The 25917-nt window shown below is 39.2% G+C and overlaps 1 protein-coding gene across 1 annotated transcript in view; it reads left to right on the forward strand.

The window, feature by feature from the left end:
- The first annotated feature begins 651 nt into the window (after nt 1-651).
- LMX1A (LIM homeobox transcription factor 1 alpha) overlaps nt 652-25917 on the forward strand; it is a 168910-nt gene continuing 143644 nt past the window's right edge. Inside the window, exons 1-3 of the mRNA XM_077453027.1 lie at nt 652-1023; nt 3444-3525; nt 6067-6253. Of these exons, the coding sequence (XP_077309153.1) occupies nt 3453-3525; nt 6067-6253 (260 nt within the window). The 5' untranslated portion in view covers nt 652-1023; nt 3444-3452. The remainder of the gene's footprint in view (nt 1024-3443; nt 3526-6066; nt 6254-25917) is intronic.

Genomic DNA, 25917 nt, shown 5'->3' on the forward strand with positions numbered 1-25917 from the left:
GTCCAGACAGAGGGTCGGGAGTCATGCATCCTGATAGGACAGCCAGTGCAGTATGAACACTCCCCCCACAAGCTTTAACCAAGTACTGATAGAAGTCACAAGACTGCTATTTACTGCTGATAAGAAAAGGTATTTAGCATGTTCTGTGTACTTGATCTCTGCTTAAACCATGTAATCTCATTGATTGAAATATGATTGTGAATTTAGTATCCCAGTGATGCTGATTGATGCAAAAAGATCAATAATATTACACCCTAGCCCAGTGATGGCGAACCATTCACTGCATCATGGGAAATGTTCCAAACCAGGGGGGGTGCCAAGGTTCGCCATCACTGCCCTGGCCAACTCAGTTTAACTGAATCTGATCAAAACTAAGTCAAAATTGATGGAAAGGGAAGTTATACCTGTTTGTTTATTTGTGGATTCGATCATTGTGATTAAATCGCACATTGATCAGTCAGTAAAATCAAAGCGTGTATGGCCACTATTAGATGAGATGGGGATTGGGATGAGGTTGTGGCTCTGTGGATTGGAAGGTGTATAGTGGAATCTCCCACACTGACAATGATAATGCAGGGAAGCTGGGAGTGATGTGTGCGGTAAGGAAGTCATGTAGTCCAGGCAGAGGAGAAGGAGAGGCGGGTCTGGGAGAGGAAAGAAGGAAAACTGGAAGGAAGATCAGGAAGTTTTCTGTGATAGAGAGAGGGAGGAGGAGGTGATGTCCAGGATCTCCCCCACACTCATCCAGACAGACCAGAGACTGGATAGAAGGAACACACAAGGATCACTGAGCTCCGATCACAGCAAGGATCCCACACAGGACGATCTCCGTCCCCGGGACCCCCGATCTCCCTCCCAGCAGGCGGCCAGTGAAGAGTGACAGGTGACAGGGAGAGAGAGAGAGGGGCTGTCCTCTAACCTGGGGCTAGGAGGAGGAGACAAGTGTCAGGACAGTCCGCTCCTTATATCCCATCCATCACTATCTGCGATCACCTCCTCCGCTCCTACCGACCGTACATCTGGGTGAGTGTCCCAACCCATGCATGCCCTGCCACCATCCCGATCATCTGTCACATCTACCTATGTATTGCTTTCATCTGTCTGTCTGTCCGACCTCATTCTCTCTGGGAGCTAATACCAATATTCCTATCTCTATCGATATTCATTCCATTTTATGTCATTTAATAAACAGGCAATATTGGTATCAGTATAATCCTTCTCTACTTCCTACTCTATGACTTTAATATTATATATGTGCTATCTATTCATCTATATATCTTTCTTCTATCTTCTGTCATCTATCGTATATTTAGCACTTTGCCCTTTGGGCCAACTCTATCTATCTATGTATCTTCTGTATTTTTTGTCTTTCTTTCTTTCTTTCTTTCTTTCTTTCTTTCTTTCTTTCTTTCTTTCTTTCTTTCTTTCTTTCTTTCTTTCTTCTTCTGTCATCTATCACATATTTATCACTTTGCCCTTTGGGCCGAATCTATCTATCTATCTATCTATCTATCTATCTATCTATCTATCTATCTATATCCTTTCTTCTATCTATTTATCTTTTGTCTTTTTTTTGTCTTTTTTCTTTCTTTCTTTTTTTCTTTCTTTCTTTCTTTCTTTCTTTCTTTCTTGCTTTCTTTCTTTCTTTCATCACACATTTATCACTTTGCCCTTTGGGCATCTATCTATCTATCTATCTATCTATCTATCTATCTATCTATCTATCTATCTATCGACCTATCTATATTCTTTCAGCTATCTATTTACCTTCTGTCTTTTTTGTATTTCTTTCTTTCTTTCTTTCTTTCTTTCTTTCTTTCTTTCTTTCTTTCTTTCTTTCTTTCTTTCTTTCTTTCTTTCTTTCTTTCTTTCTTTCTTTCTTTTTTCTATCATATATTAATTACTTGGCCCTTTGGACTTATTCAGTATTTCTTTCTTTCTATCTATCTATCTATCTATCTATCTATCTATCTATCTATCTATCTATCTATCCATCTATTTATTTTCTGTCTTTTATGTATTCCTCCCTCTTACTTCTAGACATTAGAGCCAGCACAGAAATTATAAAGAAATATTTTGTGGTGTTTTCTTTCTTTCTTTCTTTCTTTCTTTCTTTCTTTCTTTCTTTCTTTCTTTCTTTCTTTCTTTCTTTCTTTCTTTTCTCTATCATTTATTTATCTCTTTGCCCTTTGGACTTATTCAATATTTCTATCTATCTATCTATTATCACATACTTCTCCCCCCACCTTTTGGAATTATTTTTTTCTTTACTTTTCTATCATTTGTTTGCACTCTGTTCTATCTATCTATCTATCTATCTATCTATCTATCTATCTATCTATCTATCTATCTATCTATCTATCTATCTACCTATCTATCTATCTATCTATCTATCTATCTATCTATCTATCTATCTATCTATCTATCTATCTATCTATCTATCTATCTATCTATCTATCTGTCTGTCTGTCTGTCTGTCTGTCTATTATATATCATCTATATTTTGTCTGTCATATATTTTTACTTTTGCTCTTTGGGTTGACTCATCAAAACTAGAGAAACAAAAATGAGCACAAAATTGGAGTTGTTTCCTATAGCAGCCAATTAATGACCACCTTTTATTTTTATTAATTTATTCTAGTTATTTGCTATGAACATAAAAAAAAAACTAAAATATTGTGTTCATTTTCAGTTTTAATGAATCAACGCTTTTGTCTGTGCACTAGGGCATCTATTTCTCCTTGCCCTGGGTTTACCTGGCTTTCAATTAATTAATGAATTGCCTCTTTATTTGTTTATTTATTCATTTATTTTATTTACATTTGGTTACAATGCTATTTTATTGTGCCAGTAAAATAATTATCTTTGTAGCGATGTCCTGTCAAATAAGGCATTTGGTCTCGTGTTCTCAACCAAGACTGACACCACTTTCACCCAAAATTCACACGTTTTTCGATTTGAAAAGTGAATATGTGTGACCCTTGGGTAAACATTGTTAAATAGACCCCCAAGTATATGTAATGATCTTCTGTATACATTGGAGACCCGGAACTTGTTTTCTTGTACATAAAATACCGATGTTCATAATATTGTACAAAATTATAGGAATGTCAATTTATTGAATTGCTATCCATGTACTGCTAAATTACACACTGCCTGCAATTTGTATATACAGATTCATAATTGATTACCAAGTATTGTTATATAGATATTTGTATACATGAAACACACTGATAAATTAGATATTTTTATTTTGAAATAAAGAAGCATTTCCAATATTTGTATCACTATACACAACAGTTTTTTTTTAAAAGCAGTTCATCCACATATTGGTATAATGACATTTTCATTGCTCTGTACAGGGGAGGTCTCCCAATCTCCCATGGACTTCTGAGACTTTATTACATTTGTACAGGTCCCTGATGTGTTGTTTGTACTTTCAGTGTGTCACAATGCTTGATGGGCTGAAAATGGGGGATAATATCCAGAATGTCCATGAGAACTCCGCCAATCTGTCTTTATTCGGTGAGTGCCGGCGGTGAGGGATGGGATTGGGTGTAGGATCGGGACTTATTCTACTATCGCTGTAGATCGGCCAAGCTGTGTGTGTGTGTCCATGGTTCGAATCATTTGTTGTACATCACAATAATTATATTATCACCAGATATATGAATATTTCAGGTCACCCATTACGTTTAACGTTTAAAGCTTTTCATTGGGAAGTTTGACATGATACAAATCTGTATTTTGAGTGTAAATCAGAGTTAATATAATAGAATATAGATTTGTTAACACGATATAAAACGTTGGTACATCCAAAACTGGAGGTATATATATAGAGAGAGAGAGAGAGAGAGAGAGAGAGAGAGAGAGGCAGGCATACCCCACTTTTAAGTACACAATGGGGTTTATAATGAGCTCATTGGCTTCTATGCAGAAGTGAGCCTGTTGTGTGTGTATGTATATATATATATATATATATATATATATATATATATATATATATATATGACCATTAACACAAAAACACAAAGGAGATGCAGATATATTAGATAAGTGAGTAGGCACAATGACACATAAGATTACCTGATTTATTGAACTGGGTCCATGGAAAACATGAAGGTAGAAAGGGAGAGAGAGAGAGAATGAGAGAGGGATTTATAGGATTTTTATTGGACTTTACATTATTAATTGGAATATTTTATGTCTATATTTATATCTTTTTTTTTTTCTAGTTTACTAATACCAAGTTTCCTGAGCCTTGTGTACTATTGAAAAACATGAGGATATATGGATATATAGACATAAGGAGAAAGAGAGAGAGAGAGAGAGAGAGAGAGAGAGATACAATAATAGTATCATTATTTGACTTTCAATTATTAGTTGCATGCATGTCTGTATTCAATGTTGTATATGTGATTTTGTTTGCATTTATATATATTTATTTTAGATCAGCGACACTATATATATATAGTGTCGCTGATCTAAAATAAATATATATAAATGCAAACAAAATCACATATACAACATTGGATACAGACATGCATGCCACTAATAATTGAAAGTCAAATAATATATATCTATATCTATATATATATATAATTATATATAGATATAGCTCTTTGCTGATACAAGATGTCAGAAGATAGATAATCGAGAAGAAAGAAAGAAAGATAGATAGATGGATAGGTGGATAAGGTAGATAGATAGATAGATAGATAGATAGATAGATAGATAGATAGATAGATAGATAGATAGATAGATAGATAGATAGATAGATAGATAGATAGGCAGTATCCCTCCACCCTCTCCCACACACAGTAATGAAGTCGGGTTCAGGACTTACACCTCGGGCTCCACAGATTTAATAAAGAATATTAACCCTTTCTGGCCCTCATGCCTGCGGGTTACATCTATTATGTTTTTATATGAGATTTCTCAGCAGCTGAGAGACCCCCTCAGTAGAGGGAATCCGATTCATATATTTTCTTATCCAGGGACATCCACCCTTTGCCAATCCTCAGTGTTGTGTGTATGATGTGTGAATGATTATGTAAATGTAGATTAGCAGATATATGTAATAAATCCAGGTATGGCCACAATACACTGATATGCACGCTGCATTATCTATATACTAACCTGTATGGGGGGCCCAACTTTATTCAGATTCCAAGACATAGTCACTTTGACAGCTGGAGTCAGTGAGATTGGAACAATGACATTCAGGAGCCTCAGCAGAAATATGGAGGATGGATGGATCATGGATGGGATGAATGAGATTATCACATGAAATACATAATTTACCCGAAGCAATCACATATAAAACAATAAACGGCTGCAGTACATAAATGCTGTGTAGTGTGTAGTTCTAAAAAGAGAGTGTATAGCCAATTCTCTTGGAATGTATCATAGACTTTACATTGCGAACTATTCTAAATTAACAAGATTAGAAATACCATGTATGGAAAAAGTAGTAGATACAAACAAAAAGATTGTTTTGCAACATCACTCATGTCATAGTGAATGATTTTGTATTTATTGTACAATGATGGAGGGGAGGTGTCTGTATTCCAGCAGGGGAATTAAGTGAAATAACGATTCTAGAAGAAATAAGGGCTCACTTATCACACTTTTATATTGGATATTTTTTTTCTACCATTAAAATCAAGTATACAACATTATTAAAATATATACATCATAGCAATCCCGTTTTTACTAAATTATCACTAATAGGCTCAATATACTTATGTGTTTTTTAGTTAATTAGCAACACAGATTATCGACAAATCTGATCAGTCATTGATCGAATAATTCATTTTGTTTAATATTGTACAGATTCGAACACATGACTTTAATGACTTCTTTATTGATTTGGACTTTCTTTTGGAGGGTTGTGGAGGAATAAAGCTCCCCGATTTTTATGGTCTTTGCTGGCTGGAGGCTTATAGAGCCAATATATACAGGAAGGCAGTAGATATTGATCATATACATCCATCTGATGATGGTGATTTTGTATAGAGGGTGTATAGCAGTGGTGACTTATCAATTTTTCCTCTTTTATGGCAGGGCGAGCTCTGGATCAGAAATGGGTGTGTGAGGGCTGTGATCGGGCGATCTGTGATCGCTTCCTCCTGAGGATCAGTGACAGTCTATGGCATGAACAGTGTGCTCAGTGCTGTGCCTGCAAAGAACCCCTGGAGAGCAGCTGCTTCTATCGAGACAAGAAACTCTACTGCAGGGCTGACTACGAAAAGTAAGTCCCTACAAACTAGATAAGGCTCCTATAACAATGTTGTATCAAGGTCAGCTTTTTTTGTAATAGCGACTTGATCTGTGCCACAAAGCATAGGGCAGTGTGTGAGTGTGACCTTATGATGACATATAATAATATGGCACTGCCTAATAAAAAGCTGGAGATGTTACCCACAGCAGCCAGTTAGACTTCTGTGTACACCTGCTTTGTACCTGGTACCAGAAATATGACAGATGCAATCTGATTGGTTGCCAGGAGACACACCTTCCCTGCTGTTTTTATACATAATAAACAATAGGCTCAGCTAACACACCAGATACCTATTTTATTTTTATTTTTTTAAATGACAGTTATTGTCAGCTAAGCCTATTTAACATTGCATTTACATAGCTGAAATAAAAAATATTATCTTTGTATTAAAGCTTTGTTAAGTGAGCCCATATACAGACATGCATGGTGCTACATTTTTATGGTCATTTGGGCATTGTTTTTTTGTATTCAGTTCCTTATTTGACAATATGAGATCAATATGCCCCTGAAAACACCATGATGCATAATATAAGCAGTGTTTTAGCTGATTATGTTTCTTTTTTCCCAAATGGATTTACTACTGTACTGTGTAGGCTGTCCTGTAAAAAAGAATGATTCATGGATAACCTAAATTAATGTAGAATATATTTTTATAATCAAGTCTTGAATAATTTTGAACAATTTCTACCTGTGCTATATACATTGTGTAGTTTGATCCCATAGTATACTGTGTGCAAGGATACAAATATTCTTGAATCTCCTTATTGATGGCAAATTGAGACATATATATATATATATATATATATATATATATATATACTCCACTTTTAAGTACACTAAGTAAAATTGTCTCACAGCTGCACATCTACAATGTACAATAGAAATATCCATACTGATACTGCAGCAATGCATACCCCACTTTTAAGTACACAATGGGGTTTATTTACTAAAGCTGGAAAGTGCGAAATCAGGCTCACTTCTGCATAGAAACCAATGAGCTTCCAGGTTTTATTACCAACACTTAATTGAACAAGCTGGGGTTAGAAGCTCATTCATTTCTATGCATAAATGAGCCTGATTTTGCACTTTCCAGCTTTAGTAAATAAACCTCATTGTGTACTACTTAAAAGTGGGGTATGCCTGCACACACACACAAATATATATATATATATATATATATATATATATATATATATATATATATATATATAGATATATAGATAGATATATATACATATACATATATATATATATATATATATATATATATATATATATATAGATATAGATATATAGATATGCCATTATATTGCTGAGGTAACAGTATGGATATTTCTTTTGTACATTGTAGATGTGCAGCTGTGAGACAATTTTAGGGTGTATTTCCCCAATCTAACATCAGATAAGATCATTATTTGTTTCTTTTTACACCAGAAGGGATTAGAGTTTGCACAAGTACAATATTGTTGCTGGAAGGCCACCAAGTTTCCTCTTCTTGCTGAAGTCAGTCATTTCAGTTATTAGGCTACCTGGAACTGCAAGAGCTAGTCATGGGTAACTTTTGACTCAAAATATTTAGAGACTTTTTAGATAAGTTTTAGCTTTCTACTAAAATGTTAAAAGGCCTTGCTTTAGTGGCATTCATTTACTAAAGGATACTGTCCATTTAAAAAAAAAAGTAAATGAAAGCTATAAATTGAAAAGGTAATGAGTACTGAGCTTAGTACAGTAAATATCATAAAGCTGTGTTCACTTTAATCTGTCAAATTTGTTTTAAAAAAAATATTATTTTTATTAATAGGGGACATAAGTTAACAGGTTGGGTTTTATTTACTACCATTCACTTTGCGAATTGAACATACATTTAGATGAGCAGCCTCTACTCCTTTAGTTAATGAACCCTAATTTGTACTTCATTGACATATGTCATTATGATACTTACATTGCTGGGAAATGTATAATACATACGTATGATCTTTGCTCCCTGGGCCATGCATTAGTTGTGGCCTTTTTGAAATGTAAGTGTGGCCCATAGATCAAAGAATTTTTAGATTTTTTTTGGGGGGGAGGGGATTTTTGCTGACACGTAATGCTCATACATCTTGAGGAGGTACAATTTGGCATGTTCGCCCTGGGCTCTAGATGACCTTGTCCCAGTACTGGTTGTACTGTACTTACACATGCTTACAATAAATATTCTGCAGACTCCAGATTCATATCTGGACTATATGAATCTCACTTCACAATAACTAAATGACATTGTGTGGTGTATATTAACCCCTTCCTAGACCAGCCACTGCAGTTGTACTGCGACAGGTTGGCTCCCCTGGGCCAAACAACGTAACTGTATGTCGGTTCACATTTTGACCACTAGGGGACGTATGCACGCACTGACGGCACCACGCTAGAGCTGATGCAAGTGCCCGATGGGCACCCGCGATCGCTCATAACAGAACACAGATCCCCGTTCTCTCATGGGAGAGGAGACAGATTGTGTGTTCATACCAAGTATCAACACCGATCTCTCTCTTACTGTAGTCACTCTCATCCTCCTACAGTTAGAACACACATTAGGGAAACAGTTAACCCCTTGATCGCCCTACTAGTGTTAACCCCTTCCCTGCCACTGACATTTATACAGTAATCAGTGCATTTTTAGCACTGATCTTTGTATAATTGTCAATGGTCAAGGCGTCACAAGAGTCCAATTTGTCTGCTGCAATATCGCAGATCACCACAATTACTAGTAAAAAAAATAATAATAAAAATGTCATAAATCTATTCCCTATTTTGTAGAGGCTATTACTTTTGCACAAATGAATCAATATACGCTTATTGCATTTTTTTACCAATAATATGTAGAAGAATACACCTTGGCCTAAACTGAGAAAAAAAATCATTTTTTTTTAAATTAATTGTGATATTTATTATAGCAAAAATTAAAAGCTATTGTTTTTTTTTTTTTCCAAAACTGTCATTCTTCTTTTGTTTAAAGCACAAAAAATAAAAACCGCAGAGGTGATCAAATACCACCAAAAGAAAGCTCTATTTGTGGGAAAAAAAGGACGTCAATTTTGTTTGGGTACAGCGTTGCATGACCAGGCAATTGGCAGTTAAAGCGATGCAGTGCTGTATCCCAAAAAATGGCCCGGTCATTGAGCAGTCAAATCTTCCGTGGCTGAACTGGTTAAATTACTTCTTCGTAGTCAGTTGGCATGATGCATAATTGGTATTGTAACAATTCGTTGTGTCTTGAGTTCTGGAATGGTAAGGCACAATATTTGAGGCATGAGGCAGTGGATAATCATGGGTTTATGTTGATATTTTAAATACAATTGTAAGGGAACATAATATTTTTTTAAATGGTTATCTAAATTACATTTTTTGAAGTTGATTAGCTTTGCATTGGGGCAGCCTAAAAGTATCTGTTAAAGATATGCTATGCTAAATATGCTATATTATTCCTTATGCCCTGTACACACGGTCGGACTTTCCAACGGAAAAATGTGTGATCGGATCGTGTTGTCGGAAAATCAGATCGTGTGTGGGCTCCATTGGACTTTTTCCATCGGAATTTCCGACACACAAAGTTTGAGAGCTGGATCTAAAATTTTCCAACAACAAAATCCAATCGTTTAAATTCCGATCATGTGTAGACAATTCCAACGGAGAAAGTACTACGCATGCTCAGAATAAATTACGAGGTGAATGCTACTGGCTACTGGCCTGTTTATAGTCACGTCGTACGTGTTTTACGTCACCAGTTTTTGAATGATTTTCTGACAACTTTGTGCTACCGTGTGTATGCTAGACAAGTTTGGGCCAAAATCCGTCAGAAAAAATCAGACGGATTTTGTTGTCGGAATGTTCGACCGTGTGTACAGGGCATAAGAGTTTGATGATCCTTTTCAAGCTTACTACATGTATTACAGTCTGGTTGTGCTATCTCCTTTAGTTCTACCAACAAATATGCAATGCAATAGTTCAGCAGGGAATATTCCTCCATCCACCTGGATGGCAAAATTGAGAATATTTTTTTTCTTCAACCTGTTTGAAAAAAAAAAAAAAAGACTAATTCATGTGCTTTAGTGAATAAGGTAATTGTGCAGTATGCTTGCTTCAAACATCCAATCATCAAGTCAAAATCTATATATATATATATATATATATATATATATATATATATATATATATATATATATATATATATATACATATATATATATATATATATATATATATTTTTTTTTTATTAGCCTACACATGCTCTTAGCCCCATGTACACTGGCGTTTAATCTCGGTGCATGGGGCTCTGGTGGGTGGAAGGCACAGGTGTTGGTCACAGGTTCAAATTTGATGAGACAGCTACCACGACTATATGGGTCTGCACGGTGCACTTAACTGTACAAACGATTAGGGTAGTATGCACCCAGGGAGGAATGCCTGGAAAACAAGAAGTCTGCTGTGCATAAAGCCCTAAACCAGGGCATTACCCAACCTTTTGAAGAGCGAGGGCCACTTAAGTAAATTAGTAACCAGTCGTGGGCCACAATGAGCAGATGACAGTTCTGTGTCCACTCTGCATATGCAAAGCAGACACAGACACAGCCCACTCTACTCTATGGGCCCTCTCATCTGATCAAATGGAAGGGGACGGATCCACTTTCCGTTTCTTTTTAGCAGATCGGATTGGGACGAGGCAGGTGTAACCATACACAAGTCTATTTACATCGGCCGCTCCAAAGAGGTGAATGGAGGCTCTGATTGGGTCAGACAGATCACGTTAAAGGGGCCTAAGGCCCCTTTCACACTGACGTCCCGTTCAGGCCCGCCTGTCAGTTTTTCAGGCGGACCTGAACGGGTGCTCCATAGAGCTCTATGGAGCGTTGGATGTCAGCGGTGACATGTCCGCTGACATCCGACCCGCTTCGATCCGAAAAAGTGTGACGGAGGAAAAAGCTATTTTTCCATCCGTCTGCGGATCGGATCGGGTGACGACGGGCACTGCGGTCCGTCGTCATCCGATCTCCCATAGGGGAGAGCGGCGCTGTGACAGGTCCGTCCCTGCGCAGTGTGCAGAGATGGACCTGTCATCTCCCTGCTCAGCGGGGATCGGCGGAGTGATCCCCGCTGAGCAAATGGATATCCACGGGGCGGATCAGAACTGATCCGCCCCGTGTGAAAGGATCCTAAGGCTACTTTTACACTGATGGTCTGCGGTTTACCCACACCTGTGGCTTTCCTGCAGGTTAGCTGTACTTTGCCATTTAACTCTATCATATCCTGCAGGTGTGGTGCACTTTCTGAAAGTGCACCAAACCCACAGGTAAAACCAGAAGTCTATGGCTCAGTGCAGGTAAGCCACAGGTAAACTGCACTATACCTGCGGATCAGTTTAAAAGCAGCCCAGTAACCACTGCAAAACAGATATGTCCATATATACACTGTGATTTTAGTAATAAACTTGCTGTCCCAGGCAGAGTGCATTTGGTATCACTCCACCTATGACAGGAGCCGGTGCTTTACAGGAAGAATTGGCTTATGCGGCTCTGCTCTGCAGCTGCTTGCTTCCTCTACCACTGGCTTCATTCACAACACTGATGCTCTGGCATGGTGGGTAGACAACCTGCAATCTGGGCTTGCCAACCCGCCATCCCAGAGCAGGAGGTCACGGGCCACATCAAAGGGCTCCACAGGCCACATGTGGCCCCCGGGCCACTGGTTGGGCACCCCCGCCCTAAACGTTCATATTAGCTAAGTGCACCCTCCAGCACTGTCCAGCTACAGCAATTGTCAGACTCTCAAAGAGTTTGGCAAACTGTCGGCAGTGGGGCTGGATGGGACACCTGTGCCCTCTGCCCACTGGAGATCCATGTACTGAGGGATAAGTGTGCCCAGTGCCCAGTGTGCATGCAGCCTAATGCCCCATACACACAAGCAGATTTTCCGTCAGATAAAACTTGGATGTTTTTTCTGACGGAATTCCACTCAAGCTTGGCTTGCATACACACGGTCACACAAAAGTTCTCTGAACTGTCGACCATAAAGAACGCAGTGACGTACAACACTACGACGAGCCAAGAAAATTAAGTTCAATGCTTCTGAGCATACGTTGAATTGTTTACAAGAATGCGTAGGATTTTTGCGCATCAGAATTTGTACAGGCGATCGGAATTTCCGATCAGAGCTTTTTTTGACCGAAAAATAGAGAACCTGCTATCAATCTTTTGCTGGCTGGAATTCTGCCAGCAAGAGTCCAATGGAGCATACACACAGTTGGAATTTCTGACCAACAGCTCACATTCGACTTTTGCTGGCAGAATTTATGATCATGTGTATGGGGCTTTAGAGTTAAAGAATATGTTAACCCAATATTTCATATTCCTGATATGTGCCTGTTGTAACATGTACTTGCATGAAAAGATATCCTGTTCTCTTTGTATTGCTTCCTTTGTGTGAAATCCCTGATGTTCCTACCAGTCCCTCTGCTCTCCTATTAAAAACTGACCACACTAGGCATGAGAGAACATCATTGTCAGTTCTCTAGTTGTGCTTGGAACTGAGCCTGCTCTCCTTTAATGATCACACTTGTCCTGACACCCCCGCCCCACTGCATTTCACTGGGAAGGTCAATGTGCTGCTGTTTCTCCATTCCCAGCTCGTATGCAGTTGAGAACAGAGGATATGTGTTTATATATTTTTTCATATATATGCACAGATGTTTTGCCTTTCATTTCTATTTTAAACGGGGTGAGTTGTTTTACAAGGTGATCATTTGCAATCACTTCAAAGTGATTGTAAAGTCTTGTTTTTTTTTTTTTTTATTTTTTTTTTAATAACAAACATGTTATACTTACCTCCTCCATGCAGCCTGGATCCTGCTCTTCTCAGGTGCCTCTTAGGTGCTCCTGGCCCCTCCCTCCTGTCGAGTGCCCCCACAGCAAGCAGCTTGCTATGGGGGCACCCAAGCTGAGCTTCAGCTCTGTGTGTCCATTCAGACTTGGAGCTGCCATTGGGCCACGCCCCCTCTCTCTCTCCTGATTGGCTAACTGACTTTGAGTGACAGCAGCGGGAGCCAATGACACCACTGCTGTGTCTCAGCCAATCAGGAGGGAGAGTCCAAGATGGCCAAGGGACTCGTGGAGAATCGCTGGACAGAGATGGGGCTCAGGTAAGTTTTAGGGAGTACTGAGGGCGCTGCTACACATAGAATGCATTAAGATAAAAAACCTTCTGACTTTACAACTCCTTTAATACAGCTTTATGTTATTCACTAAGCTAAGTGAACATTCTCTCCTCCTTTAGTAAATTAACCTCTGATAAATATACTGAAACATCATAATTAAATGTATTTGTTCTCAATGACAATGGTCACTAGATATTATGGCTAGCTCGTTTGTATAAAGTATTTAGCAACATTCACAAATCATTTGTAAAAACTGGGATATTATCAGAATTGAACAGATATAATTTAGGCTAAATGTGACACTGTACTATTGTCTATATTCAGTAGTGTAGATATACATCTGGATTTTGGCATATTTTAAGAAAATCAAGAAAATTAAGAAATCAATGTGTGTTTTTTTTAGATTTAATTTTGAATAAATGTACATGGCAACAACAATACAACCTTATTACATGCAAGCTATGTTTTTGATTATTAGTGCGGGGCTGTGAATATGTTTTTTTTTTTTTTTTTTGTTTCTTTCTGAAAATAAAGTAACCCAATGAGGTTGATTTGCTAAAGACAAAAAAAACGTACACTTTGCAAGTGCAGTTGCTTCAGCTTAGTGAATGACGTGAAGCTTCACTTTGCAAAGAATACTCAAATCACATACAAGGAAAAAATAAAATGCATTTTTGCTTGCATTGATTGGATGATGGAAGTCAGCAGAGCTGCCCCTCATTTACTATGTTCTATAGGGCAACTGTGTTTGCGGTCACAGTCATTTGCAAAGTCTATTTGCCCTTAGTAAATTAACTCCTGTGTGTTTTTTTTCTGTAATTTCACTAATCGATTTCCAGCAAATAAATTGTCAATGATATAAATAGTCACTAGAATGAAAATCAATAAATTGGTATATGAAAAAAGTTTTAAAAAACTAATGTCAAGTTCAAGCACAAAGAAAATGCAATATTGTTTCTTTTTAAGTTTTATTTAGTGAAATTTGCTAACATAGAACCATGAATGAATAAAAATACGGTAGTTAATTTAGATGTCAAATATTTCTGTTGCTACAATGTCAAATATTATACTGTAGTGCCTATTCTACCTATAACATGTGAACCACACCAATCAGTAGACATGTGCATCCATTTTCGTCCGAATGCATTTTCGTCCGAATTTACAGTATTTTCGCTATCATTTTAACAAACGATAACAAACACGCAGAATCCGAAAACCGAAAGATCCGACATAAACAAATGCTTTATTTTCGTTTTCCTTGTGAAAACAGTTTAATATAGATAGGAGATTCGACAATACGCTGACAAAAGCGATCTGTGTCCATCGAACCTGTGGTCGAATGTGCCTAACCATAGCTCTATTAGTTCAATATTATTCTACAAAGAGAGAAAAGATTCGACATTATAGAGACAATAGCAAAAAAGGTCGAATGTGCCTAACCTAACTCTATTAGTCCAAGATTATTCGACATTAAGATTCGACGAAGCAGCCGCCGCGAGTGGACATTTGTGGTCAAATGCTCTACACATAGGCTATGGAAGAATTCTAATGTTGGTTGACTATTAATAATAATTAATAAAAATAATTATTACTAGTGTCATACAACATTAGAATTCTACTATAGCTTGTAGGTGGAACATTCAACTGGAAATGTACAATTGTGGCGTTGTACAGTTTAGCTGCTCCGTCGAATCTTCTTAGTACATTCGACAGACACCATAAGCCTTCAATGACAGATTCGACCTTAATTATTTCGGATTTTCGGACGAATGCATTTTTTAATGAAACAAAACGAGATAAATAAAAATGAATTTCGCGAGTAACTAAATAAATTTATTTTTCGGAAGATGACAAAATATTTCAGTGTGCGCATTTCTACCAATCATTTATTAATGCACCTTTATAATGTGGCGATCTGTCCAGGGTACTGAATGTGTTTCCAAAGCCATAATAATCAGGGTCTTCTACCAACTTAGAGTCGAGATGCAGAGTCTATATTTTCTGTTATCTTCTCCAATGCTTCAAATACTATGAATTGGGCATCTTCTATTTGGGTTTCAAGGGAAGAGTTGCCCAACAGAATTTAAAGGATAAGTGCACTTTTCCCCTTCTGCCTTGACTTTACCTAACATACTCTTTACTCCACAGATATATAAACACTTTGATCTGATGGGCCCCAGCTGGTGTTTGTTTATATCCGGTGCCACTAATCTCATTGTCCTAGCTATGCCTTTGCTTTACAGCTCCACAGATTTCTATGGGGCTTTGTCCTAAGGCCCAAGATGTTGGACAGTGTTGGGCTGCATTGCTCAATGAAAGTCCAAGGCAATGACTATTTTTTTAACTTTTTTTTTTCCCTAGAACTTTATTAAAATGTCACACGTGATTTCATTGAGTTCTATTGGTTTCAGCATGGCGTGATGCTGTGGATTGCACCATACCTTGCTGCATTGAGAAAAATACTGTAAATTTTTTTTTACAGAAAAGTACTGCATGCTGTATTTTTTTCAGTGCACACCAGCACAGCACAGTGGTGTGAACTGACCCTGTACAATGTCTTGCACTGGCAAGTGTGCCCAGCGCAGTCCCAGTGAACTTGGTGTGAAAGGGATGTCAATGCATCATTGTACATATGGGTACCTTGATGGTTAGGTGATGGCACCACATCCATTCACATTGTAGAACTTAAATTTAGAAAATGAGACTTTCCTGATGCCATTCAAATGTACATTTAAAGGAGAAGTATAGCCAAAGTTCTTTTGGCTATACTTCTTCTGTAGGTCACAGGAGTGAAGTTCATTCTGCACTCCATTTTCAGCTGACAACGGGCTGAAATCCATTGTCAGCTGTCGTCACTCAACTGGTCCAGACTCTGGAAAGATCCTGACCATATAGAGCACTATGGTGCCGGCAGGGAACAAATGCACATTGGATTGACGCTGCATCCACCTAGGTATACTTTTTTTTTGTGCCCATACTCTTTTAATATGTGTCAATGCATGCTAAATACAGGTGAGGAATTTACTAAAACATGCGCAGCCAGAATCTAGAGCAACTATGCATATCAGCTTCTAATTTCAGCTTGTCCAGCTTAGCTTTAAAAATAAAAGCTAGAAGATGATTTGTTGCCATGCACAGCTTTTTCAGATTCTGGCTGCTGGTCTTAGTAAATTCCCCTTTAATGCATGTGATGTGAATCCACCCTAAAGTTTCCATATATTACCCCTTTCCTTATTTTTATTTTTTTCTTCTCTTTCTGATATATTTCCTCAGTTGACCCCCTTGCCTGTACAAAATGCTAATTTTTAGTTGAAAATTGTCTTCTGATTATTGAAAAAACTGCCGCCGGGTAAAGTAATTTAGTTTGCAATGAAAATTCATTATTACTTGGTATATGGTGGAGTGCCCCAAGAGATTTATTATACTGAATTGTGTTGCAAAATTCTAAGCTATAAATTCTAATCCCGGTAATAATATTTTTTGTCCTTAGTATTTTTATGCCTGTAGAAGGAAATAATATGAATGACATCCCGTAGCTTAATGCATAAGTACAGTCAGCATTTTTTATGTGTACATTTAAGATATCAAGTTCATTTTATTTTTATGTAGTCTTTACTAAAACATAAAATAAAGTAAGAGAGAAAGTGGAACTATACTCTATATCAGGCATGTCCAAAGTCCGGCCCGGTTTTGAACGGCCCACCTGGTTATTTGGACATACAGTGGTGTGAAAAAGTGTTTGCACCCTTCCTCATTTCCTGTTCCTTTGCATGTTTGTCACACTTAAGTGTTTCGGAACATCAAACCAATTTAAACAATAGTCAAGGACAACACAAGTAAACACAAAATGCAATTTGTAAATGAAGGTGTTTATAATTAAAGGTGAAAAAAAATCCAAACCATCATGGCCCTGTGTGAAAAAGTGATTGCCCCCCTTGTTAAAACATACTATAACTGTGGTTGTCCACACCTGAGTTCAATTTCTCTAGCCACACCCAGGCCTGATTATTGCCACACCTGTTCACAATCAAGGCATCACTTAAATAGGAGCTGCTTGACACAGTAAGGTCCACCAGAAGATCCTTAAAAGCTACACATCATGCCGAGACCCAAAGAAATTCAGGAACAATTGAGAAAGAAAGTAATTGAGATCTATCAGTCTGGAAAGGGTTATAAAGCCATTTCCAAAGCTTTGGGAATCCAGCGAACCACAGTGAGAGCCATTATCCACAAATGGTGAAGACATGGAACAGTGGTGAACCTTCCCAGGAGTGTCCGGCCGCCCAAATTACCCCAAGAGCGCAGCGACGACTCATCCAAGAGGTCACAAAAGACCCCACAACAACGTCCAAGGAACTGCAGGCCTCACTTGCCTCAGTTAAGGTCAGCGTTCATGCCTCCACCATCAGGAAAAGACTGGGCAAAAATGGCCTGCATGGCAGAGTTCCAAGGAGAAAACCACTGCTGAGCAAAAAGAACATCAAAGCTCGTCTCAATTTCTCCACAACACATCTTGATGATCCCCAAGACTTTTGGGACAACATTCTGTGGACCGATGAGACAAAAGTGGAACTCTTTGGAAGGTGTGTGTCCAAGTATATCTGGCGTAGAAGGAACACTGCATTTCATAAAAAGAACATTATACCAACAGTAAAATATGGTGGTGGTAGTGTGATGGTCTGGGGCTGTTTTGCTGCTTCAGGACCTGGAAGACTTGCCGTGATAAAAGGAACTATGAATTCTGCTGTCTACCAAGACATCCTGAAGGAGAATGTCCGACCATCTGTTCGTGTACTCAAGCTGAAACGAACTTGGGTTCTGCAGCAGGACAATGATCCTAAACACACCAGCAAGTCCACCACCGAATGGCTGAAGAAAAACAAAATGAAGACTTTGGAGTGGCCTAGCCAAAGTCCTGACCTGAATCCTATTGAGATGTTGTGGTATGACCTTAAAAAGGCCGTTCATGCTCGAAAACCCTCTAATGTAACTGAATTAGGACAATTCTGCAAAGACGAGTGGGCCAAAATTCCTCCAGGACGCTGTAAAAGCCTCATTGCACGTTATCGCAAACGCTTGGTTGCAGTTGTTGCTGCTAAGGGTGGCCCAACCAGTTATTAGGTTTAGGGGGCAATCACTTTTTCACACAGGGCCATGATGGTTTGGATTTTTTTTCACCTTTAATAATAAACACCTTCATTTACAAATTGCATTTTGTGTTTACTTGTGTTGTCCTTGACTATTGTTTAAATTGGTTTGATGTTCCGAAACACTTAAGTGTAACAAACATGCAAAGGAACAGGAAATGAGGAAGGGGGCAAACACTTTTTCACACCACTGTACATATCTTTTGTGGCCCCCGACGATCTCCCAGCGCCGGGGCCACAAAAGCTATATATGCTTCGGAAGGTACAGGGAGGAGGCAGGACCGAGCGTTGTACACAGGAGAATTTCTTGTTTACGGGCGGCCTCTGTAATAGGAAGTTCGTCTCCAGCACTGCCATTGGACGACTGTTCTGTACATCAAAGGAGGCGGGACTTTCTATTAAAGAGGCTGCTGTGTAAACAGGAGATTCTGCTTTGGCTCTCCTCAGTGCATTCCTGGCAATGGTGCTGCATTCCTGGCAATGGTGCTGCGTTCATGGCAATGGTGCTGCATTTCTGGCAATGGTGCTGCATTCCTGGCAATGGTGCTGTATTCCTGGCAATGGTGAGGCATTCCTGGCAATGATGAGGCATTCCTGGCTATTGTGGTACATTCCTGGCTATGGTTATGCATTTCTGGCTATGATGGAGCATTCCTAGCTATGGTGGGGCATTCCTTGCTATGGTGGGGGCATTCCTGGCTATGGTGAGTGCATTCCTGGCAATGGGGGGGGGCATTCCTGGCTATGGTGAGTGCATTCCTGGCAATGGTGGGTGCATTCCTGGCTGTGGTGAGTGCGTTCCTGGCTATGGTGCTGCGTTCCTGGCAATGGTGAGGCTTCATTCATGGCAATGGTGGGTCTGCAGATGGGCACTGATTAGGCTGTATTGGTGGGCACTGACCATTATTTTGCTTCACAGTTCTTTATTTAATTTTTTTTTTTCGTGAAACTTCCCTCTTAACCTCCCTGGCGGTATGATTCATTCTGGTTTTAGGTGCTGAAAGCGGTACAATTATTTTGCATGGAAATTTGCCGTTTTATATTGTAGTCCTGTAATTCTTAGGAATAACTCTCTTAAATCTGTTCAAACCAGAGTCTAGCAGACATCCTGGGTATGATAAAGTTTATAATATAATAAATAATAATAAAAATTATTCAATAATGTAATCAAATCCTAAAACACTGAAAAAGGGCCACTTTCTGGTTGCTATGGACAATCTCCAAATTTCAGGCAGAAAAAAAAAACAGTATTTATAATATAAAAGTGCATGCAGGGCACTGCACAGACCACTAGGGACAAAGGGGGTGTGTAATTTTTTAATACAGTACTGTAATCTGTAAGATTACAGTACTGTGTGTGTTTTGTGTGTTTTTACTTTTTTGAATTTGGCGCTGATCTCCGCTCCCGTGCGGCGTAACGTCGCAGGGAATGGAGCTCAGCGGCATTCGGCACTGTGTGAATCAAGCGGAGGACAGCTCAATCACACAGCGCGGAGGACATCGCTGGATCCAGGGGACAAGGTAAGTAACTCTCCCTGTGTCCTCCCTGTATCCAGCGATGCGATCCCAAGTCTGGCTCGGGGTTACCGCTTGTGTTAGTAAAATCCCAACCCGAGCCAGACTCGGGATTACCGCTAGGGAGGTTAAAGTGAAGGTTCATGTTATACGCCAATTAATACAGTATGTACAAATACGCCCAAGTTCATCTCTTCCCACACACAGCTACAAAGGCAAGAGAATTCTTGTTGGGCCGTGTATTAGTGCTCGAACGAACACACTTAGACCGAATTTTAACGGTTCAAAGAATGTCAGGCAAAATGGTCGGCCCTCACGCATGTTCACTTCATCAAATCCGGCCCTCTTTGAAAAAAGTTTGGACACCCCTGCTTTATATACATCTATACTCACCTCCCCCCACTCTTGTCGGCACCGACATCTTGACCCAGTTTTTATCTGGGATCTTCGACATCTTGAATGGCTGGGCCAAAATGATGAAACCTCCTGCGCATGGGAGATTATTCATTCTGAAACGGAGCCATACCTAAAGAAGTCTGCAAACTACCAGGCATTGTATGTTTGTTTGATCGCAAAAGAGACATAGCATATAAAGAAAATGCTCACTTGAATGTTTTTATATTTTTTTACTTCCTTAGATCCTCTTCAAAACAGAGCTTCACCCAAAAGTACTCTCCCCCACCATATTTGGAAGGGGGGCAGGTACCTAGTTTTGATAGGTGCTCACTCTCATTTCTGCTGGGATTGCCTAGACAATCCAAGTGGAGGTTTTCCTGTACCCCTCCCTCCCTGCTGTCTTCTAGGACCTGTGGGACCATTTACAAAGCACAGTTAAAGTGTTACTAAACCCAGTAATATGAAAATAGTTAATATGCCCCCTCCCCCACAGTGCCCACAGTTTATAATTCTTCTTTTTACATTAAAATATATCCACTATATACCTTTTTGGCTGATCTGTATACCACGATCAGTGACCAACTGCACAGTTGCTCCAGTGCTGAGAGTTCAGGTGGGAGGAGAGTTCCATTAAGGCCTGTATACACGCCCACATGTGTGATGTCAATATCATGTGACCTGACTAGCTCTAAGAACAAGTAGATGTTCTCTCCAGCATAAAAGACACAACTGAAATGTGCAGGTTGGCTACTGCCTGTGTGTTAGCTGGCCTTTCCAATACTGACAATGCAAGAAGAGAAGGCTAGTCAAGAATGCATACAGGATCTTCTTGTTAAAAAAAAAGGATGCCTTTTTACACAATGCAGAGGATTAACCGCTTAAGATCCACAGTGAGTATAACAAGCATGCTATGCTGCATATACAGACAGACTTTACTGTTGTGGCTTTAGAAACAATTTAAGATGCCAGCACCGCAAACCTGAAGGCTAGTCAAGAACCATCCTGGGTGAGGACAGAGCTGGATCCCTGGACAGGTAAGTGTCCTGTTATTAACCGCTTCACAATTGCCCATGTAGATATACTGCGGCAGGGTGGCTGCTCTGCGCCAGATCACGTACCTAGTACAGGTCTTGCGCACTGCCAGTGACCCGCTACTGCTGTGATCACATGCAGTGGGAGCCCAGCGGTGGGGACCGCATACTCTATGTATGCCGAGACCCGCCCATTATACAGGACACAAGCAGAACAGCAATCTGCCTATTTAAAGGCAGATTATTGTTCTGTCAGAAGGGAAAGCATTGATCCTGTGTTCCTGCTTTGCCTTCTCCTAGTCAAAGCTCCCCCACAGTGAGTAAGCACAACCTAGGCACACATTTAGCCCTTTGATTGCCCCTGATGTTAACCCCTTCCCAGCCATTAACCTCCCTGGCGGTATGATTCAGTCTGATTTTAGGTGCTGAAAGCGGTACAATTATTTTGCATGGGAATCTGGCGTTTTATTTTGTAGTCCTGTAATTCTTAGGAATAACTCTCTTAAATCTGTTCAAACCAGAGTCTAGCAGACATCCCGGGTATGATAAAGTTTATAATATAATAAAGAATAATAAAAATTATTCAATAATGTAATCAAATCCTAAAACACTGAAAAAGGGACACCTTTTGGTTGCTATGGACAATCTCCAAATTCCAGGCAGAAAAAACTGTATTTATAATATAAAAGTGCATGCAGGGCACTGGACAGACCACTAGGGACAAAGGGGTGTGTAATTTTTAATACAGCACTGTAATCTGTAAGATTACAGTACTGTGTGTGTTTTGTGTCTTTTTACTTTTTTGAATTTGCCGCGGTTCTCCGCTCCCGTGTGCCGTAACGTCGCAGGGAACGGAGCTCGGCGGCATTCGGGCACTGTGAATCGAGCGGAGGACAGCTCGATCACACAGCGCGGGGGACATCGCTGGATCCAGGGGACAAGGTAAGTAACTCTCCCTGTGTCCTCCCTGCATCCAGCGATGCGATCCCGAGTCTGGCTCGGGGCTGCCGTTCCTGCTAGAAAATTCCCAACCCGAGCCAGACTCGGGATTACCGCTAGGGGGGTTAATAAAGTGTCAGTGCATATTTTTTAGCACTGATCACTGTATTAGTGCCACTGCTCCCAAAATGTGTCAAACATGTCAGTTAGGTTTCCGATTTGTCCACTGCAATGTCGCAGTCCCGCGATAAGTTTCTGATTGGTCACTAGTAAATAAATAAATAAAAATATTCCACAGTTTGTAGATGCTATAACTTTTTGCGCAAACCAATCAATATACGCTTATTAGGATTTCTTTTACCAATATGTAGCAGAATATATATTGTTCTAAATTTATGAAGAAATTCTATATTTTTAATATTTTTATATTGTTTATAATTAATTTTTTTATTATTTTATAGCAAAAAGTAAAAAATATGTTTATTTTAATTAATTTGTTTATAGGGCAAAAAAAACAAAACGCTGAGGTGATCAAATACCACCAAAAGAAATCTTTATTTGTGGGAAAAAAAGGAAAAAAATATATTTGGGTACAACATTGCATGTCCGCGCAATTGTCATTTAAAAGTCAGCAGCTATAGGATTTGTAGCTGTTGACTTTTTTTTTTCCAGAGTGGACCTGCTTTAAGTGTGATTTAATAGATGACTAATTTTGGTGTGATTTAATTTCTGATACTCAATTAAGTTCAGGGAATAAAAAAAAAAAAAAAAACCCTTGGAACAGGAAGGATTTTTAAATTAAATACAGAGCAGTGTAAACATTACTCCTTCAGTAAACTGGACATTTATGTACAGAAGAATTCTATATTTGTATCTGTAAATTTTGTTGGCAGGATACGAACAAACTGGTAATTTTATAGATAAACAAACACAGGACAGTATTTACACCGTCTGATTATAATAAGTGAAAAGACCTGTGCAATAAGCAGAGTATACATGCTGCCACCAGCACTGCCATGCATTCCCTCACCTTTAAGTACCATTTATATTTGTCACTAATAATGCAGAGCAACTGTACAAAACCCCAAAACCCCAAAACATCAACCTCTCTTATAGCAGAAAAAAATGTCCACAGAAAAAAAAGAGCCCCAAGGGAGTTTAGCCATAATGTGCTAGCATGCAGTGTATATAAGCACATTATGGTAGACTTACCTGGCAAGTGATCCCCTCCAGTGCTATGATGTCAGTAGACATGTGCACCGTCAATAAATTCGCTTAGTTTCCTTCCGTTTCGTATCAGCCGTTAATTCATATTTCGTAATCCGTGTCCGAAATCCAATTTGGATTCATTTGAAATATGAATTTTCGTTAGGTTTGTTAACTTTTTGTAACAATTACGAATAGTTGTTGTGATGAATTTATCATTATGAGGGGCTCCCACCATCCCTGTGCTGTGCTGACTTCCTGGGTTTTTAACTTCATCATAATGAATAATCGGAATTAGGGCCGGTTCACACAGCGAGGCGCGGCGAGGCGTCTCCGACTTACCTCGCCGCGACTTGCAGAGGACTTCTGTATAGAAGTCAATGCAAGTCGCCCCCGAAGTCGCCCCGAAGTAGTACAGGAACCTTTTTTCTGAGTCGGAGCGACTCGAGTCGCTCCTCTCAGAACGGTTCCATTGTACAGAACGGGGGCGACTTGCGGGAGCGAGGCGAGGCGAGGCGAGCCGTGTCGCCTCGCCTCGCCTCGCCTCGCTGTGTGAACCGGCCCTTAAGGAAAATTCTTATTTTGTCCAATTCTGAATCTCCCATTGGCTACCAGTACCAATCTCCCACTCCCATATTAAAAAGGGTCAGTTGTAATTCCATTGTAACGGAATTTGGGTCCGAAATTCATAAATGAAATTTCGTATTTTCGTACAAAATTCGGAAGTATGGAAATTCGTATTTTGGATCCTCCCGAATGTACGAATTTACATTATATTCTGTCACAGGCTTCTGGCTTCTCCCAGTCTTTCTTCTGGGTTTGGACTCTTTGGCCACTTGATTGGGTGAGAAGCAGTGTTAATTTTGGCAGAAAATTTTGATTTAGTTTTAGACTTAATCGTAGTCTTAGGACTAAAATGGCATTTTAGTTTCAGTCCCATTTTAGTCTTCTGCATTTGTTTTAGTTTTATTCGTATTTAGTCGACTAAATCTCCATTACATTTTAGTCGACTTAAATCTCCAGTACATTTTAGTCGATTAAATCTCCAGTACATTTTAGTCGACTAAAATCTCCAGTTCATTTTAGTCGACTAAAACTAATTTTGTTCGTCTGCAATTGAATGGGTGTAATTAAATTGTAATGCATTAGTTAACATTTCTCTACAATTTTCCAAACTCATTATATACTGCTGGAGTAAAAAATCTCATATGTTATTATTTAAGGTATTGAGGTATAAACATGCATCTCAATTATTTTAGTTTTAGTCGTAGTTTAGTCGACTAAAATAGTATTTATTTAGTCAACTAAAATGTTTTAGTAATTTTAGTCGACAAAATTAACACTGGTGAGAAGACAAAGTATCCCCCACTTGGATACGTTACTTTAGTGGAAAACAGTTCACCAAAGATAATTGATTAAAAATCTTGTTTTATTATTACATAATATATACATGTGAAATGGTATACAACAATAAAAATCCAAGGTTCAATATACAACCATGATGTTGACAAGTATAATAACTTTTGTGCTGTCTCCAGTCTACGCAATTTTGATTCTATCCATGGAGGCTGGTGCTCAGTATTTTGGGGGGCAGCAAACCAATGCCAACCCACCCAACCTGTGGAAGAGGGACAGTAGTGTGGCAACCCTCCCCTGCGGGAGACAGAAGGGAATGCACTGGCGATCAGAGGCCTCCTTACCTTAGGAAGGAGGCAGATCAGGCAGACATGGATCCGGGCTTCAGCTCTTCGGTCCAGGGCCATTGCTTCACCTCCAGGATGAACAGGAAGTGGGTCCTGTCTGAGACCCAATTGGCTGGGAGTCCTAAGACTCCCTGGCCAATCCGGTCTCAGGAACTGCTTCCAGATTGGCCAGGAGAAGAATCAGGAACACAATAGCGAATATTAATTCACTATTGCCACACAAGCCTCAGGCTCTAATCATTTGCTTTAAAAAAAAAACCCTATTGAAATCCATGTGTCCAGTACCCCGCATCTAGATTAGGGGGCCGTGCGCCCTGTATGGACGAATCAATCAATCCCATTGATGAAAAATACAATATTGTGAAGAAACAATACAGGCAGAAACATGCAAGTTCATCAATTGTACTTATAGTTGTAAGATCACATACCAGTGAAGGTAGTATACAGCCATGTGCACATTAAAAGCATAGATAATATCTGTTTGCCTTTGCCTAGGTGGAGTGGGTATAAT

Source organism: Lithobates pipiens, unplaced genomic scaffold (assembly GCF_037356315.1).
Source record: "Lithobates pipiens isolate NorthernLeopardFrog02 unplaced genomic scaffold, aLitPip1_a1.2 Scaffold_23, whole genome shotgun sequence".
Taxonomy (NCBI): Eukaryota; Metazoa; Chordata; class Amphibia; order Anura; family Ranidae; genus Lithobates; species Lithobates pipiens.